This window comes from Corvus kubaryi, unplaced genomic scaffold, assembly GCF_017639235.1.
Source record: "Corvus kubaryi isolate FWS band 111438036 unplaced genomic scaffold, C.kubaryi_AGA036_p1.0 37373, whole genome shotgun sequence".
Taxonomy (NCBI): Eukaryota; Metazoa; Chordata; class Aves; order Passeriformes; family Corvidae; genus Corvus; species Corvus kubaryi.
The window spans coordinates 779,010-797,668 of record NW_024581121.1 but is presented as its reverse complement, the minus strand read 5'-3'; the positions used below and the strand labels follow the sequence as shown (position 1 = coordinate 797,668).

The following is an 18,659-nucleotide window of genomic DNA, read 5'->3' as shown; positions in this document are numbered from 1 at the left end:
AGGGCTCGGCGGCGCCCAGTGCCGGGGCGGCGGAGCCCAAGTTGTGCGCGCTCTACAAGGAGGCCGAGCTGCGGCTCAAGAGCAGCTCCAACACCACCGAGTGCGTCCCGGTGCCCAGCTCCGAGCACGTGGCCGAGATCGTGGGACGGCAAGGTGAGCGCCGGGCCCCCGGTACCCCCGATCCCCCCCGGTGTCGCCGGTCGCCGGCCCCGGGACACTCCCCCGCGGCCGGGGGCCCCGCCGCCGCTCCCGCCGCTCCCTCCCGCCCATTGTTCGGGGCCGGGGCCGCTCGGCCCCGCCGGGGACAAAGCCCGGGGCTCCCGGGCTGTGGGCGGGTGGCTGCGCTCCCGGCACGGGCGTTTTTGGGGAGGGTGGGATGGGGGGTCTGTGGGAATGCTGCGGGGGCTTGTCCGGCTGCCGGCACCGGAGCCCCGCGCGCCGCTCCGCGGTTCTGCCAGAGAGCCGATCTTGACCGCGCTCTCCTTAAGAAAAAAAACTGGGAATAAGGCGGGGGAAGGGCGGGGGTGCAGGCTGAGCCCGACCCCGCGCCCCGGAGTCCCCCTTTGTTGGCCGGGCGGAGGGGGTGTGGTGGTGCCGGGCTCGGTCCGAGCGGCCGGTGAGCGGGTGGGAGCCGAGCTCCTCCCGCCGCCCCTGGGAGGGGGGGACCCCGGAGCGGGACCCGCCGTCCCGCGTGGGCCCCCCGCAGCCGCTGCCCGCGCGCCGCCACAGTGATGCTTTTGTTCTCCTCACGGCTCCGTTCGGAGCGAGGTGGAATGGAGGAGGGCTTTAAAAAAAATTATATATATATATATATATATATATATATATATATCTCCATACCACACCCACTCTTAAGTCACCCCTCGCCCACCCCCACCACTCCCGGGTGTGCGGTGCGGGGCCCCGCGCCGCCCGTGGGCACTGCGGGAGCCGGGGCACGGCGCTGCCGAGAGAAGTTTTGTGTCGCTACAGAGAAAAAAAAAATAATAATAGTGCGGCTAAGTGTTGGGGTTTTTTTTCTTTCTTTCTCTGAACAAGTAACTTGACGCTCTGGAAGTGCGATGGGCAGAGCCTGCGGCTCCATGGGCACATGCTCCCCTGTGGGTTGGGATCGCAGGCCCCCGAGCAGGAGGGTTTGTGGTGGAACCCGGGGGGTGATGACCCCCTGTGCCCCGTGAAGGCCTGAGGTGGGCGAGGGGAAGCCACGGGGAGAGGGACACAAATGGCTCCTTGCTGGGCATCTCTGACGCTAGGGCGTGTGGTTGGAACAATGGGGCCTGCGGAGGCTCCGCTTGCTCCCACCCGTGGAGCAAGGGTCCGGTTCCCGCGCCGGGATGGAGAGTGGGCAGGAGTCCAGGGGATGCTGACCTCCCCAAAACTTGGGGCATCTGCAGCCGAGGGAACAGCTCTTGCTCTGGCGTCCACCACACTGGGATGGGGGCCCCTCACTGGGGACCCGGGGAGACAGGCGGGAAGGGGTGAAGGTCTGGCCCAGGAGATCCCACTGGCCCTGATCCTGATCCTCCCTGTGATGCCTTCGCATTGCCGGGAGCGGAGCGCAGGCAGACATGGTGGAGCTCAGCACCAACTGTGCACGGGTGGGTGTGAGGCCATAGAGAATCAGGCCCCCTTTGTTTAATAAAGTTGGGAAAGAGGATTCGGCAGGCGGAACCGAGAGGAAACGTGCCAGGGCTGTTTTCTTCCAGGATCTCACTGCTGCCCCAGACTCCTGAGAGAAGGGGGTGTGTTCCCATGTGTTCAGAGCACAGCACGTGCCTGTTGTGTCCAGAGCGATGGAGAGGAACGCAGAGACCTGGATTTTTTTCCACCATTTTTTGTGTATGTGAGGGTTTTCCCACATCTGGGAGACTGAAATGTCAGTGTGCTGGAGCTGTGGGGATGGGGATGGGGCTGTGGCTGTGCTCCATTGGCTGATGGAGCAGATGGTGTAGCCTGTGCCCCATCGTGGAGGTGGGTGGGATGGATCCTGTGCTGGGAGAAGCCAGGATTCCTTTGGCACAGTCCCTGCAGCTATGGCTCTTTAGTCCAGCAGAGATCATGGCCCACACTTGTTTCTAAAGGCCTGTAGGAATGCCTCCACTGTCTCCTGTGCCTTGTTTTTGTGTAGAAGGTCAGATTAAGAAGGTCTGGAGCTGGGTGCAGGGCTACCAGGGGGATTGAATCCTGGACTCTCATGGATGCCTGACCAGGAATCCCAGAAACTGCAGATTGTCACCCCTTGGTAGTACTGCTCATGTGGCAGACGGCTTTCTAGGAAAACAATTGTTTTATGGGTACCTGTGAACAGGGTAATAAACATCTTGAAAAAGAGATGGAGGAAAAAAGTAATAATGAAATAAAAATAATTTCAGGGCTTTACTTGATAACAGGGTTTCGCTTTTTCTTCAGCTTACTATTTTCTGAAGAAATGCACTATCCCTTCAGATTATTTTATAATAATATCAACCATCTATGAAAGTGCTCCTCACAGGCAGGCATGGATATGAGAGGCCTGGATCTGGGCACTGGGGCCCTGGTGCACACACTTGGCCATGGGAATTCCACCTGCCATCAGGGCGCCCCTCACTTTGCCAAAGGAGTGTAAAGGCACTTAAGTGTAAATAAGGCTCAAGCCTGATACATTTTTATTGGAATGTCTGTAAGGGTGGTTTGTGAAGAGGTTTAATTGTGGCAGAGGGGGTGGCTCCACTCCAAGCGAGAGATGCTGCAGGAACTCAACCTGAGCTTGGCAGCTCCTGCTTTCCCCGGGAACTGTGAACGTGCCCTCATGGAGCCAATCGCCTGCTGGAAGCCTTGCTCCGGTTTGCGCTGGGGCTGGTTTGTGCGCTGAATTTGAGCAGCGTCTCCAGCAGCGCGGCCACGAGCCGGCTGGGATGGGGACTGACTGGGATGAGATGGTGGGCTGTGGAAAGGGGGACTTGGTGGGAATTGGCCAGACAGGCTCCTCCCACCTGGTGCCCCAGGGTCCATGGCAAAGAGCTGGGTGGCTGGTGGGATGTGCCAAGGGCTGCTTTGCAAACTGGAGGACAGGAAACTGGAAAAGGAAGAACGAGGGGATGAAGTCATAAGAATCCCTTTGACTGGTGCCTATGACCCCTGGCCATGGTTGGCAGCGACATCCCTTCCCTGGCTGGAGGTGGAGCCGTGACCTCCATGCCTGTCCTCCTGTTGCTGTGAGGGTGAGGGGCAGGAGTGAGTCTCTGCCTGAGTCGCAGCTCCCGCAGGTCATCCCCCCTTCCCTTGGCGTGTGTGTGAATTCCAGCCCTGCTGAGTTGGGTGACCGAACCTCCTGGCATGTGCCATGGCACCGACAGTGCTCCCTGGTTCTGGAGCCATTCCAGGCCTGTGTGGCACGTCAGGGTGCTTGGTGGCTCTTGTATTTCTCCTGCCAGCTCGTGTTGTGGGTGTCTTGCCTGCAATAGCCTGTCCATGACTGCCAGCTCTCAGGGCCATGCCAGTGAAATTGTAGAGACAAAGCACTGGAGGTGTTTGCAGTAGGTTCTTGAGCGGATGGTGGGACATCAAGGGATGTGGGTTGAGATGGGAGAGGTGCTGGGAGGAATGGAGAGTGTCTTAAGGGCATCATGTTTTGGTTGTGCATACTGTGAACTTAGAAAGGGGCAGAAATCCTCGGTCACTGTGGTGTCCGGGTTCTTCCCTAGAAGTGACCTGAGGTGGGTGTAGATCAGCCAGATCAAGATTTGTATCCAACTTTTCTGCCTGCTTCCACAGACAAACTGGGCTGCTGTTGGTGGAGCCAGGGAAGAGGCCAGAGGGCACATTTAAGGCCAGATGTTGTGGTTAGGGAGACATGGTGCTGCTTCTGTGTGTCTGTTTCATGCAGGTGTCAGGAGAAGGTGTGGGGTTGGTTTGGCTTCCTGCTGCGCCCACTCCCAGCTGAGACCTTCCCTATAAGGATTTTTGGACTCTAAGGATTTTTGGGCCTTCTAAGGGTTTTTGGTCTCATCACAGTAATAGCATCCATTGTCACCTGTACTCACAGACACCCTTTGATGCAGCATCTCCCAGCCTGCTCCAACCAGCCTGTTGTCACCAGGAATGAGATTATGTGAGAGAGGATCTTAACGTAATTGCTCTTTCTTGGCAAGGTGAAGTCAAATAACAAGAGGCCCCACTAAACCCAGGTGATTGGGCTCTTTGTGTAGCTCCAAACATTCTCCAACGCTTTCAGCATTTAAAAATAGTCCAAGGAAGCCTTTTCCATTGAGGAAGTCTGATGATTGCAGCTCCCCCACCTACCCTGTGGGGGTGGATGTATGTACAGCATCCGAGGAGCAGCGAGGGGGGCAGATCTTCTTGTCTCCTTGCTTCACCGAAATCTTGGAGCTAAAGCCATCCCATCAGGTGGGGTCTGAAGACAACCTCTGTACGCTGCTCTGGCATCTCAGGATGGGCCTTAAAGGGGGAGAGATATTGCAGTTGGTGTCGTGTTGTTATAAAGTGTTAATGAGAATTGGTCTGAATTTACACCAGGGAAAAGTGCGGAACGGGATCGACTTTGTGCTGTTTGAACTGGAGGTGGGAGGAGAAAATGGGTCTGGGAGAGAGACAAAGGGAATTTTCTAGGGAGACACGCACGCTCCCCCGCGCATCGGATCGGGCGGCTGGATGCCGCGCTGACCGAGTGAACCGCGCCGCAGCGCAGCCGCCCGGAATCCAGGAATCTAGGGCAGTGGGAAAGCGTGCTGCCGCTGGGTGGGGGCCCCCGCCTTTGTCTGGCAGCCCCCTCCCTGCGTCCCCCCCGCGCTCGCCATGCCCCGCTTCCCCCGCGCCCTGGCCGGCTCCGGTGCCGCGCGTGTGCCGCGGGGCCGCGGCAGGATTGTGCCATGCGGGGGGCCACGGGCACACCCACTCCGTGCGATGCATCGCTGCTGGGGCTGGGGGCTTCCCAACTTTCCTCCGCTGCACAAGGCAGTGATTGTCTGTGGCGCTGGGGCTGTTTCTGTTGGGTGTTTTGGTGGGCTTTTTTTCTCTTTTTTTTGGTTTTTTTTTCATAAACAACTTTCATCACAATGTGAAAAAGCGTAAAATCGCCGCACTGGAACAAGGCAGCCGCTGATTTTCCTGGCATGGTGCGTTGGGTGGTGTTTTTCCCCTTCTTGTAAACACAACTTGCATCATCAGGACAATAAACCCTCGGTGCAAAGAGATTTAGTTGGTTGGTTGTGGTCCTTTTGTGTGCATTTGTGCTTTTTGACACCACTTTCATCAGGTTTTCAATGCAGCAAAACCTTACCCCACAGGCCGTCAGGAGGGTTTATTTGTGAGGCTCTTTGTGTGCTTGTCTTTTAACAAGGCTTTCATGTTAACGGGGAAAAGAATGCCCCACCTTACCCGAGGTAGCTGAGGATTGTTTATTTTATGATCCTCTTCAATTTTATGACTACAAGAGAAAAAAGGACCGAGTTCTAATTTGCCCTTAGACGCACCCCACCAGCACTGTCAGAATGGACTGCGTGGGGTATTTACAGGTGTAATTTGTATCTGTGCAGTGTAACGGTGCCTTGGGATAAATGAGAAGAGGGCTAAAAAGCTTTTGTCTGTAGAGGTTATTTCATATCTGACGAAAACAAAAAATATTAGGACCTGGAGTGATTTGCGGGGTGTGTTTTCTGAAATAAAACCACAACACAGTCAATGAAACAAAAAGACCCACCTCAGGGTTGGCTCCAGAGCTGTTTGCTGTGGCTGGTACAGCTCCTCTGATGCTTCCAGGGTCACGCTCCTGGGCTGGAGGTGCCAGTTGGTGCCAGGTGAGAGTCTCTAGACTGCATCAGTAGCAGAATATACCTGTGCAGGATCTGGCCTTGTGGCAGCACTGAGGAGAAGGTCATCAGCGGGTGTAACTCTGAATTTACACCAAAGTGAAATTATTTGATGGATCTACTCCATAGGCACGGTTGCATGTGCCATTGCACTGTCCTGGTGGCATTGTCACCATGGTGGTGTGCTGGGCACATCCATTCCATGCACTGCTCCTTCCTTTTCCCGCTGATGGAGCAGCGCCTGGGAGCCTTGGCGTAAACCCCGCTGAGGTCCCGTGGAAACACATCGGTTTGGGGCTGCTCAGAGTGAGAACATTTGGGATGGGTTCATGCCAAGGAAACGACAGTTAGATCAGATGCATCCAGCACCCTCATGTCCCTTGTGAGCACCTGCCTTTGCTGGAGAGGTGAACCAAGCTCCTAGAACCTTCTCCATTAGTTTTGATGGATTCGTTGCCCTGATGCAGGGGTAAGCAGAGAGGAGAAGGTGGCTGTGTGTCCAGATCTCCCCCTGACCCCCACCACCCATCTTGGCAATGTCTAGACTCAATTTATTTATGTGTTTTCAGCCAGAGATGGCTGCTCTGCAGATTAATTCCGGTTAGCTGACGGGTTTGGGCACCAGAGGCTCTCCACTCCTCCAGGGTTTGGTCCTGTGTGGGAATGTTTGTGACATACTCAGGTAATTTACAAACACATTTAGTTTGAGTCAATTGGTAATCAGTGAAATTAAAGAGAAAAAAGGGTGAGGGGAGGAACTGAGCTTACAACCTCCTTCATGAAATGCTTTGGGATTGGCATTATTGACGAAAACCAGGATAATAGAAGGTAGGCTGTGGAAACACAATGAGAAAGGGCTTAATTCTCTGTTTAATATAAAAATCTAAGTGGCAGGAGTGTGCCAGGGATCGACACACTGATGTCTGTGCAGTCCCATATCGAGGAGAACATACACAGGTTATGTATTAGTGCAGCTTTGACGGGTCCTTTTCTCCCCTTAGCTTCGTTTGACACCACCTGCTAGGCAATTCCCTCCCTTCCACCTCCCTCCCCTTTGAATAATCCCCCCAGTAAAATGCTTTGTTACTTGGTGTTTTCAAATTTCAGTTATGCACGAAGAAAGTGTCAAAAAACACCCCGTGCAAGGCAAATTTTGTTTGGAATAAGCACATTGGGGTGTGCTGCCCATCTGGCTGGGGTGTCACGGGCCACATCCTGATCCAGCTGTGCTCCATCAGAAACAGGGTGATCTCAAAGGAGGCTCACCCCCTTTTTAGTGTGCAAAGCAGAGTCAGGGATGGGGCTGAGATGGGCTGGGAGCCTTGGCACTAAGTGAGTAAATCACGTTTAAGCTCAGCCTAGTTTTAGCGGATGTAAACCAGTGCAGCGCTCCTGGAAGTTGTGGAGCTTTCTGGATTTGGGCTGCTGATGGTTTGGCCATTGTCTGTGCCAGTTTAGAGCTGCTGGAGGTCAGGGCCGCTGAGCCCACTGTGCTGCTGGGCTTGCTGGTGTAATTTCTTACGAGGTGATTTTCTCCTGTTTCTAAGCACAGGATCCCCATCTGTCTGTCTCCACAAAGCTGGCTTTCCCGTCTGCAGGCCTGCACAGAGACCCTCCCTCCCCCCCTTCTCACACCACCGACTGCACCACGCGTCCTTTTGTCCGTTCCAGATCCTCCTTCCCCTCCCTCTCGCCGTGCTCTCTCATTGCCCATCTTCCTTTGGCCATTTTGGGGTGTCTCTGCTTTGCCTCCCCACCCCTCATTCTCCTCTTCCTTTGGAGGATGTGCCTCTCCCTCAATTCCCATCACCTTTGCTCCATCCCTAACTCCCTCCCACTCCTCCAGCTCGTGTAACGTGCTTACATTTGCCCTCATTCATGTGTATTCCTTGCCACTGTTCCCTTCCATCTGTCCCCAGCATGGAGCCCCTGTCCTTTGTCACCGCTCTGCCTCCCTGACCCTCCCTGATTGTTTCCTGTCGTGCCGGGCTCAGATCCCTCTCCCCCACACGCCGTCATTGTCCCGTGGCTCGGAACAGCGCGGAGCCCAATCCCAGCCGTGCCACACGCCTGCCTGAGGTCATTCTGCACAGGAGAGCGAGCCTTGCCCTGCAGAGGCAGAGCGCGGGTCACTGCGGAATGCGATGGAGCTCCCTCAGCCTGGGGTGATGCACGGGGAGGCATTTTCAGCTTGATGCTTGCCGTGAACACCCCTGTCTTTCCATGTGAAGCTCCGGTGATATCCCTGGGGAAATGGTGGCATCTTGGTTAATCTTCCTAAGATGGAATCTCCATCTTTGGAGTGAGCGGCACAGGAGTGGGGCAGGGAAATGTCTGCCAGGGGTGGGTCAGGGACAGCCCACCCTGCCCAGGGGTGCCAGAGGGCGTAGGTGACCTCTCACGGTTTTATCCAGCTCTCCTTGGGATGAACCTTTATTCCGGATTTTGCCTGTGTGGGTTTATCCTACAGTTGAGTCGTGCCTTGCTCCATGAGGTCCTGTCCTTTGGGTTTCCTGGGAACTGATAGCACACCACTGGGTGACCACTGGTCCACACGGGCTGTGTGGAAACTTTACTCAGCAAAGCATCACAAATGTACCTCATGGTGCAAACTCTGGGGAGTAACCCATGAGCTACACTGGATTTGGCAGGGGATGGATTTGGTTTGGATTTGGGGATTTGCCCAGATCCTTCTTTGTGTCAGATCTGGCATTTCCATTCCCCAGGAACATGGAATTCCTGTCTCAGAGACAGGTTTAGTGCAGCAGCGCTGTGATGTGGAGTGTTAAGAGGAAGTTTTGTGAGAGCACAAGACAGGAGACAGCTATTCCTGCTCCAGAAATGGGGAATGAGGCTCCGGGAGCTGAAGTAGCTCTGAGGAGTTAAAAGTCACACTGGGAGTCGACAGCGAAGTTCCGATTTACCGGCACGTGTCCCACACTGCTGCCAAGAGCCTCCGAGGGGCAGTGGGGTTGCCAGCTGTGCCGGGGGCTGTGTGTGCACGGAGCCTGCGCTCGGCCGGAGCTGTGCCCGGTGCCCGGTGCCCGTGCGGTGCGGCCGGCGGGGCTGGGCGTGCTCCGTGCCGGGCACTGCTGGATGCAGCGGCTGCTGCGGCGCCTGCGAGCCCAGGGAGTCGCTCCTGTCAGCTGTAGTGGCACAAGGCTGTTTCCATCGCCACAGGTGCGGGCTTCAATTCTTGCCAATGACACGAGGTGGTGGGATCGCTGCGTTCCAGCGAACACCCTGATGTCACCAGCCCGTGTCTCACGAGAGGGGCTGTGGGTGAGTGGCAGCCCCGAGCTGCCAGCCTGGGAGATGCTGTTATTTATTAGGATCTGTATAAATAATAATGTTCCAGCCCAGGAGCTGAGGAATCTGCATTTCGTGGTTGCAGAGGCATCGTTTGAAGCTCCTTGTGTGTTGAAGTGTGATGTGAGTGGAGTGTGTGGAGGAAGACCTGCTGGTGTGAAATAGTCAGAGGAGAGTACAGGAGATGCTCTTTTCTGGGGAGAGAAGGTGGGGTAGGAGGTGCTGGGGGATCTCACAGAGGTCCCAGTGCTGTGTCCTCATCCTGTGGTTCTGTGAGCCCTGAGTGAGACACCCAAATCCTCGGGAAACCACAGCAAGTGCTCACCTTGCTTCATCTGCACTGGAGAATCACAGGTTTTAATTTTTCTTGGAGATCTGAGCTCAGAGCACACCTCCTGCAGAGGAACCCCCAGCCTGGATGGGAACTCGGAGCCAGGCTTCGGAAATGCCTTGGGGCACCAAGTGAGGCTTTTCAAGAGAGAGGTCTGAGGGGCAGGAGGGGTCCTTTAGAGAACTGTGCCCCATCTGTAAAAACACTTAGTTGCTTGATGGCATCCTGGTGTCATCTGGGAACCTGGAGTCACAGAGCTGGATCAAGACCTTCCAAAACACACTGGAAAGTCTTTTGCCCTTTTTGGGAAAGCAGAAGGCTGTTTTCTGAGCTGTGAGGAGCTGGGGAATGGGCTTGGTGGGTTCTAGGAGCCGGGGAATGGGCTCAGTGGGCTCTGGTACGTGGATACTGGTACACAAAAGCACCACATGGCCAGCGATCCCAGGAGAGGGTCTGAGTGTGGAGCAGCCTGTTGTGGGGCTCACAGGAGGGCAGCCCTGCCCCATTTCTTGCTGTTTCAGCCCCAAAGCAAATCCTGGCGTCCTGCTACCCCCAGCCATCTAGCTCTGCTGGCATTTGGAGTCCTGCCATGTCTGCAGTGGGGAGGCCCAAACTGCTGCATCTCTGCAACTCCACACCTGGCCCCCTGAAGTTGACCGCATTCACCCCAAAACCTCCTCAGTAGTACCACAGTCCTCAGGGAGGGCTCTGGCTCTCTGGAGTCATGGCAGGCAACTCCCCTTGGGAGCTGGCACAGGGTGGCCAAGGGGTTCCACATTGGCCAGCCAGGCTGTGGGACCGGCATCTCCCTGTTCTGTGACCTCCAGGCTGCCCCATGCATCAGCTCTGTCCCCAGAGCCTGAGGATAACCATTTTCTCTGGGGGGCCACCCTGGAGCTCCGGGGCAGGCCTCCTCAAAGAGACCACTGACTCCTGGGGGTGGCTTGGATCCCCTGTTACTCCGTGGTGTTGGGGTGTGTGGAAGGGAGATCTTAGGGGTGATTGCTGAGGGAAGGCTGTCAGGGGGGATGGTGTGGTGCAGTGCAGCACACAAGATGGTGATCTCCGTTTTGGGGTATGAGGGAGCATGGCACTCCTGAGGGAGGGAGTCTCTGGGAATGGTGAGGGTGGACCTCCCTCTGGCATTTCCCCTCAGGGGTAGGGGGATGGGGCCTTTGCCTTGTTCTGCGAAGTGGCTGCCATGTGGCACAGGAGATTATGGCCACTCAGCCCGGTGTCCTGCAGAGCAGGGCGAGCGGTGGGACGGCCTTGTTAACTGCCATGCCTTCTTCTCTCTCTTCCCAAGGCTGCAAGATCAAAGCCCTGCGGGCAAAGACCAACACCTACATCAAGACCCCGGTGCGGGGCGAGGAGCCGGTCTTCATGGTGACGGGGCGGCGGGAGGACGTGGCCATGGCCCGGCGGGAGATCATCTCAGCGGCCGAGCACTTCTCCATGATCAGAGCCTCCCGCAACAAGGCGGGCACCACCTTCGGCAGCGCGCCCACCCTGCCGGGGCAGGTCACCATCCGGGTGCGCGTGCCCTACCGCGTGGTGGGGCTGGTGGTGGGCCCCAAGGGAGCCACCATCAAGCGGATCCAGCAGCAGACCAACACCTACATCATCACGCCAAGCCGAGACCGGGACCCCGTCTTTGAGATCACCGGTGCACCGGGCAACGTGGAGCGTGCCCGGGAAGAGATTGAGACACACATTGCGGTAAGGACAGGCAAGATCCTGGAGTACAACAACGAGAATGACTTCCTCTCCAGCAGCCCTGACTCTGGCATGGAGAACCGCTACTCAGAGGCTTGGCGGGTCCACACGCCGGCGCCGGGCTGCAAGCCCCTCTCCACCTTCCGGCAGAACAGCCTGGGCTGCATCGGTGATTGCTCTGTTGACCCTGTCTATGAGACCCCCCGGCTGAACGACCAAAACGACTTCAATTACGGTTACCTCTTCCCCAACTACGGTGTGAACAAGCAGGATCTGTACTACGGGGTGCCGGAGTCGGGGGCCCCGATGTGGGCTGGGCAGGAGAACACCAACCCTGTCTCAGTGCTCTTCTCGAAGCAGCAGCGCTCCAGCAGCACCGGCACCATCCATCCCAACTCCCATCGCTCCCCGTCCTCCTCCATCCCAGAGCCCAGCCTCTCTGGGCTGCCCAGGCGGTCGCAGGGGGAGCCGCTCCAGGGGTTTTCCAAGCTGGGAACGCCGGCCGCTGCCCGGACGTCCGTCGCCAGCAGCCGCGAGTGCATGGTGTGCTTCGAAAGCGAGGTCACGGCCGCGCTGGTGCCGTGCGGCCACAACCTCTTCTGCATGGAGTGTGCCGTGAGGATCTGCGAGAGGACTGATCCCGAGTGCCCAGTTTGCCACGCGGCAGCCACTCAGGCCATTAGAATATTTTCCTAAAGAGACAGAGCAGGGCATTAGGGGGGTGGGGGTAGGAAGGGAGAATGGGGGGGGTCCATGAAAGAAAAATGATGATGATAATAATAATAATAATAATAATGATGATAATAATAATAATGACATCTGAAGAGCAAAAAATGAATGAAAGAATAAATTAATTTAAAGAAGAAGAAGAAGAAGAAAAGAAAAGAAATTATTTTACAAGCAATGTATGTTATTTTTTAAGAAAAAAAAAGCGAATAATAAAATTAAAATGAATAGCAAAGCCAGAAATTTTGAAGGGCGAACAATGCTCCAGCCTGCAATGTCTTTTGTAAACCAAGTACTCAGAACGCACACTCGGATCTCGCAAGCAAAGCGGTTTAGTTCATTTTTTTTTGGTGGTGAGATTGGGACTTCTTGGCGATAACCAAGCCAGGCCACCTGGATCAACCAGGGAGGGAGCAGGGATGCAGGGAGGGCCCTGCCAGCCTTTCTCCAGCCATGTTCAACCTTTGTCTTGGCCTGAAGCCCCCACTCTCCTCCCCCCAGGGTTGTCGGCCCAACTGGGAGCTCAGAAAGACACAACAGAAAGAAAGGAAAACGGATGACAGGGATTTAGAAGAACAAGAAAGAAACCATCAACCTCTGGGAACCTGTTAGAACGAGGGCACAACTGTATTACCTCAAAGATTTAAACAAAAAAATCACAGCTGAAGAACTTTTATTGTTTTCCTTTTTTTCTAAAAAAAACCAAACAAAAAACACAAAAAAAAAAAAAGAAAATCAAAAAAAGAAGGTGAAGAAATAAAAATGACGCCAGTGAAACTGAAGAAGGTTTGGAAGAACCTATTGGGATCACACCAGGCGACGAGCATTTATTTTGTTATTCTGAGCCACCGTGGAGTCTGGAACTTTGTTCTTTTTTCCTTATCCAAGCAGGGATTTGTTCATCAGCCCAATCAGGAGTCACTAACAGGGTATTTCCAAAGCAGTCCCGAGTTCCCATCCGTGGGGGGAGTGCATCGACTTCCACGTTTCTGTAGGTCACTCTTCATTCTTTTCTTCAAGTGATGCCAGCTGCAGCTACACACACACACACACACACACACACACACACACACAACATTGTGCTTTTCTTCAAAAATATACCTATTGCACCAAAACCTAAGAGAGACGATCATGCAATACAGGCAATGAGCCCATATGAAACCAACATGCATCCCAACAGAAAGCAAAAAAACCCCGAGTTTATAGAGATAATTTTGTTGTCGTCGTTTTTAAACTGGACCAAAACTTTTGTTACCCAAACCAAGTGGGGAGAAAAAAAACAAAAAAGAAGAAAAAGTATTTCTTTATGGACCAAAACCTCTTCAGCTGTCCTTTTCCTGGATCTTCCTGAGGTTGGCCACTTTTATATATTATATTTTTTTCAGAACGAAACAAAACAGAAAAAAAATTGCCTTGTTGAACATCCTTTAATCATTTCAAGACTCCTGGTTTTGTTAAATGAGATACTTTAAAACCATTGGGAAGTGGGAGAGGATGGGCTTCAGGTCTGGCTTCCGTGCCAATGCATGCAAGGTGCAGGCCAGCATCTTCACTCCATCAGGTTTGTTCAGCTGGTCTGTGGATGCCAAAATGCTGTGATGGTAAAAATGTGGTGGATTGACCTATTGAGTACCAGTACACCCAGCTATAAATATATGTGTGTATATATATATATAGGCACTTAATTAAGCAAGCACCTATATATATATATATGTGTGTATATAAACCCATATATATAATTTTTCTCCCACTACCACTGCTTCCCCATTTCCTACCCCTCGACTTCTGCTCACAGATCCTGGACCCTGATTTAGAACTGAACCAACAAGTTTCACGACTTGGCAGAGACAGTTCTAACAGCAAAAAAAAACCAAACAAAAAAATCGCCTGAGATTTTTTTATTCCCTTCAGTTACAGGAGACTTTATTTTCATCGTAATAATGTTCCTGGGAACATCCTCTCTTCTGCTCAGTTTGCTGCCGCTTGCTCCCAGTTGCTGTCTGTGCCCTGGCACGGTGGGCTCAGGCCAGCCATGGTCACCGGCCACGGTCACTGAAGGGGCTGAGCTCACTGTGCTGGGGCAGGTGGTGCTGGTGCTCTGTGCTGATAAAGATCCACTTTTGATCTTCAGATACCAGTTGGAGGGTGTGAAATGATGGTGGGATGATGGGATGCCTCCACTGTTTTGCATCAACAGTAATATATTCCGTAGGGGCAAGAGGTAGATTGGAGGGGTGGGCAATGTTCCCAGGCTGTAGTAGATGCTGATGTTTTGGAAAAGTAAAGACAAAAGTAACAGTGCCGTGCTAACGGGACGCTGTCAGGCAGAATTGGTGCTCCCCTCCTCCCCAAAGCTCTAAGAAATGCCTGGCCGTGCGGCTGTCCCGGCCCTGCGGCGTGCACCAGGACCGGCTCGGGATGCGAACGCTTCCTGGGGGAAGGCGCCGTGTTTTGGACCCGCCGGTGTGGGGGCTGTGGGTGATGGAGGGCTGGGGTGCTCTGGATGAACTCCCCGAGCCCTCGTGCCCCAGCACTGTCCTGAGGCAGCCGTCCCTCCCTGTGGCAGTGTGGCCTCGGCAAAGGCTTCGGCGCCCCGGCCAGCACTGGCCACATCCTTCCTAAAACTGACCCAGTTCTCATTCAGAAGTTTGGTCCCAGGAAGGGAAGGGAAGGGAGAGGGGGACATTCCTGTTCTCCGGGAACCTCTCCCCTCCCCAGTGCCACCTTCTCCATCGTGTCCTGCCCCCCCACCCCAGGGTTGTATTTTATCCGTTCATTGCCCAAAATTCTCCCGCTGATGTAGAGAGAGTGGTTGGAGCACGAGCTGGGGGGCGGGGGGCGGGGGGCGGGCGGGGGATCAACCACCCTTCGGAGGGGCGTTGAGAAGTGTTCGTATTGGTGCTGGAGGGGCTGAGCTGGGAGCGGCGGTGGCCGCAGCCCCGGGCCGCTGTGTTAGTGAGTGAGTAGTCGTTCTTGGCTGAGTGGAGTCTGTTCGTGGTAATGTGAGCAAGTTCTTGATCAATGTCTTTATTTGATGCCAGGTTGTGAAGAGGTGGGTGGGAGTGGGGAGGGGGGAAGGAGAGCCCTGTGTCGGGGACCTGGGGTGGGGGGACCTGTTCTAGCACTGACTGTAGGGAGTGGGGAGTGGGAAGGGTACAGGGGGCTCACCTCTGCTCCTTGTACCTCCTCCCTCACCTTAACAAGCGAAACGATGTAAAAGCCTCCTGCATGCTGACAAATGTTAGAGAAAAAAACAAAACCCCTTTCTTTGAAAAAAAAAAAAGAAGGGAAAAAAAAAGAATCATGACCCAAACAAACGTCCAATGCTTGCTGATGGGAACCGGAGTGGGGCTGTCCTGGGGGGCTGCCCCTCTCTGCAGATGAGGTTCCTACTCAAGTCTCCAAGTTGGCCTTTAATAAAATCTTCAGTTCCAATAACCTTTATACATATATATATATATACACATATATATATACATATACATATATATTAAAAAAAAGCTTGATGTAGCAGTTCTAGTTTAAAATGAATAGAAGTATTTCGGCCCCTGTTTTATTTTGATTTTTCCTTGTCCCCTGCTTCCCGCTGTACCCCCCACCGACTCCATATTTTGATGTAGCAACTTTGGAAGAAAGAAAAAACAGGCGCTGTAAATGCACCGAGAGCTACCTCTGCCTCACGCAGGGGCTGCGGGGAACTCGGGGGGCTCGGGCCTCTCCCTGGCCCCATGGGGCACCTGGAGAGGGGCAGCCTGGGCCCTGCCTGTTGGCATTCATGGGGAGCCCGGTTGCGGGGCTTAAACAACAAATTTGCGTAATTTTTTTTTCCTCTCTTTTTAAATATATGTATATATATAAAAATCTTAAAAAAAAAAATAAAAACAAAAAACAAGAAAAATGCCCATGACCTTAACTATTTGCTCTGACTTGTATCTTCCTTGATAGGTGACTAAAAATGGCTTGTTGGTCTAATTCACCAGCAATAACGATAACTAAAGACAGCCCCCTCCTCCTGCACCCGTCCTTTTTCTGCAGCGCCCACGGAGCTGGGTCCTTGCGCTTCTCGCCTTCCACCACGACGATGCCCTTGGTGACCCCTTGAACCAGCTGGACTGAACCTCGCTGGCTTCAGCTGCCCCCACGATTGTTCCCAGGCTTTTGGGATAACCCCCTCGGGGTGCTGAAGTGATGGGGACACCCCGCTTGCGCCTGGGCTGGAGGGAGGCAGGTGGGGCTGGGACCCGACGCACCAAGGCGAGTCTTCCTCCCTCTGGATTAGGAGCGGTAAGACCCTTGTGGGAAGCCTGGTCCGTGAGACCTCCATCCTGCAAAGTCGCGTCCCACCGAAGCGGGATCGGCTCCGGGGAGCGATGACGGGACACGGGCACGCCCCGACGGCGGCCGGTGCCCACGGACGCCGCTGGCTTCCCCTCGGCCCGGCTGGGGAGTGGGGTGTTCCCCGGGGTTTGCATCCGCCCGGGGGGCCGGTGGAGCCAGGGTGGGGCCCAAGGTGACCCGCGCCGCGCCGTGCGGGGTGAATGCCGGTGGTGGTCTTTTGCGAGGCAGCGACACGAGGGCACAAGCAGTGGCACCGAGGGCAGGTGCCCAAAAGCCGGGGCTGGGAGCAGAGAGAGCAGAGCTGCGCTGGAAGGCGCTGAGCTGCGGGCACGAGGTGTCCGGGCCCGGGCAGGGTCAGCCCGCGGGGGGACGGAGCGGCCGGAGCGCGGTGCCCGCCCGGTCAGCGCCGCTGGCATTTCCGCACGAGCTTTGCCGAGCTGCCGCCGGCTCCGGCACTTGCTGCGAACCAGGAGCGGGGCTTGGGGCTGTGCTGGATTTGGGACCCATCCTGCGACCTTTCCTTGTGGACGGGACCTCCCGAGCCGCGTCAGGGCTGTGGGAGCGAGGGCTCCCCGCTCCCGGCACGGCAGGGAGAGGCGACCGGGGCCGCGGGGAGTCGGGACGGGGCCGCGTCCCCCAAAACTGCGTCCTCGGGCGGTGTTTGCGAGCTGCCGCGGCGGAGACAGCGACTCCTGGACAAGGGACGGTGCGGAGGAGCGGGTGACAAAACATAACAAAGGGAAACGGAGGGATAAAGTAATATCATGCTGTGATGTCATCCTCATCGACATAAATTATATAGAGAATAGTGTGTATTATAATACATAACGAAAGAAAAAAGAACCAAAATTGGATTTATATTTAATGAGGAGATACTATAAAAATATCTTGTCCTAGCTCCCATTTGCAAAAGTATTTTTCAGCTGGAGGGATATCTATTATTTTTTTCTCTTTTCTTTCTTTCTTAAAAAAATAATAATCTTCATACATACAAAGGCTCAGACTGTTAATATTGTTAACCTCTGAAATCAAAATACTCCAACCTGTTTTGTTTAGTGTTTGAAGGGTTTATTTTGATGCATTTCCTGGTGTTTTTTAAAGAGAGAGAGAGGAGGGAAAAAAAATTAAGATTTTAAAATTAGAACATTTCTTTATAATTTAATATTCTATTTTAATAAATGCATTTATTACATGTAAATGTAGCAAGGAACTGGGCTAATAAAAATACTTTTTATTAGGTAATTTATTATAAGAAAAAAGGATATTTTATTTTATGATAAAGTGATCCTTAAAAGTTTAGAAGGTTTAGAATATATGTAGGTTAAAAAATACATTTGTATCCAGAGTATTGCTTAAAAAGTGTTTTTAATATATGTTTCCTTTTTCGTGTGTGTGTGTGTGTATGTAAAGGTGATAGTTATGGTGCAGATAGCCCTTTCCACAAATAAGAAATTAACACAGTTGGATGTATTTAAACAAAAAAAAAAAAAGAGAAAAAAAAAGGTAATTAAAAGCAGAGAAGTAGAAGAGAAAAACCACTATAAACCCAAGCCTGTGTCCCCATCCTGTGGCTGCTCCATCTGGGAATCCCCTTGGAAAGGATCGAGGTCTGGGTGGGCTTCGGCTCCGGGCTGGCTCTGGGGCAGCCTTTGGGCGGCATCACCCCGTGCCGGCGCTGGCAAGGCCCTGCCCTGCTGTGGCACAGCACTTCCTGGGCACCCTGGGCATCCCAGGGTCCAACCCAACCCGATTCACCACCCGGGCGGGCGCTGGGGAGCAGAGTTTGCTCCTGCTGTGGTTCCCTGAGACAGGGGCTTGTGGAGAGCTGGGTGCTCGGAGGGCAAAGCTGGCACTACCCACCTCCCTGCCCTCCTCCGCCTTGTTGCCAGCACTGCCAGCCTGATCCCATCCCAGGGAGCCAGAGGAGTTTTGTCCTTGATCTGGCTCCAGAGAGCCCAGTGCAACGCGAGGGTTTATGGTCCTTTGCACAGCCTTGCTGGGAGGGACTGACAGCCGCTGCCGGCACAGACGCCCGGCTGGAGCGTGCTCGTGGGGGGCTCTGGAGACCTGAGGGTGGTCACCGTCTGTTGCCTCCCTTTAGACCTTGGCTCCGTCTCTTCCTGCGCTGGACGGGTTGCAGGGACAGGAGGGTTTGGTCCCAGTGTTCAGGCCAGGTGTGATCTTGAGAACATCCATGGTCATTCCTTTGGAGCTTGTGCCAGACCAGAGCCGTCGGCTTGTGCTGGTGCTTTGACCAGCCACGGGCTGAGCTTACACAGAGCTCCTGGCCAGCTCCAGCCCGCCCTAGATGGGAACATGTCACCCCCAAGCCAGTGTGGGCACAGCTCCTGCAAGACACCAGTTGCAGGGACAGCCAGAGCAATGGGAGTGCCCCCGGCAGGGTTCCAAGCTTCCTTTAACCCAGGAAAGCA

The 18,659-nt window shown here is 54.2% G+C and overlaps 1 protein-coding gene across 1 annotated transcript in view; it reads left to right on the top strand.

The window, feature by feature from the left end:
* MEX3A (mex-3 RNA binding family member A) overlaps window positions 1-11,953 on the top strand; it is a 12,752-nt gene extending 799 nt beyond the window's left edge. Inside the window, exons 2-3 of the mRNA XM_042034524.1 lie at window positions 3-153; window positions 10,754-11,953. Coding sequence (XP_041890458.1) covers window positions 3-153; window positions 10,754-11,859 — 1,257 coding nt within the window. The 3' untranslated portion in view covers window positions 11,860-11,953. The remainder of the gene's footprint in view (window positions 1-2; window positions 154-10,753) is intronic.
* The last annotated feature ends 6,706 nt before the right edge of the window (window positions 11,954-18,659 follow it).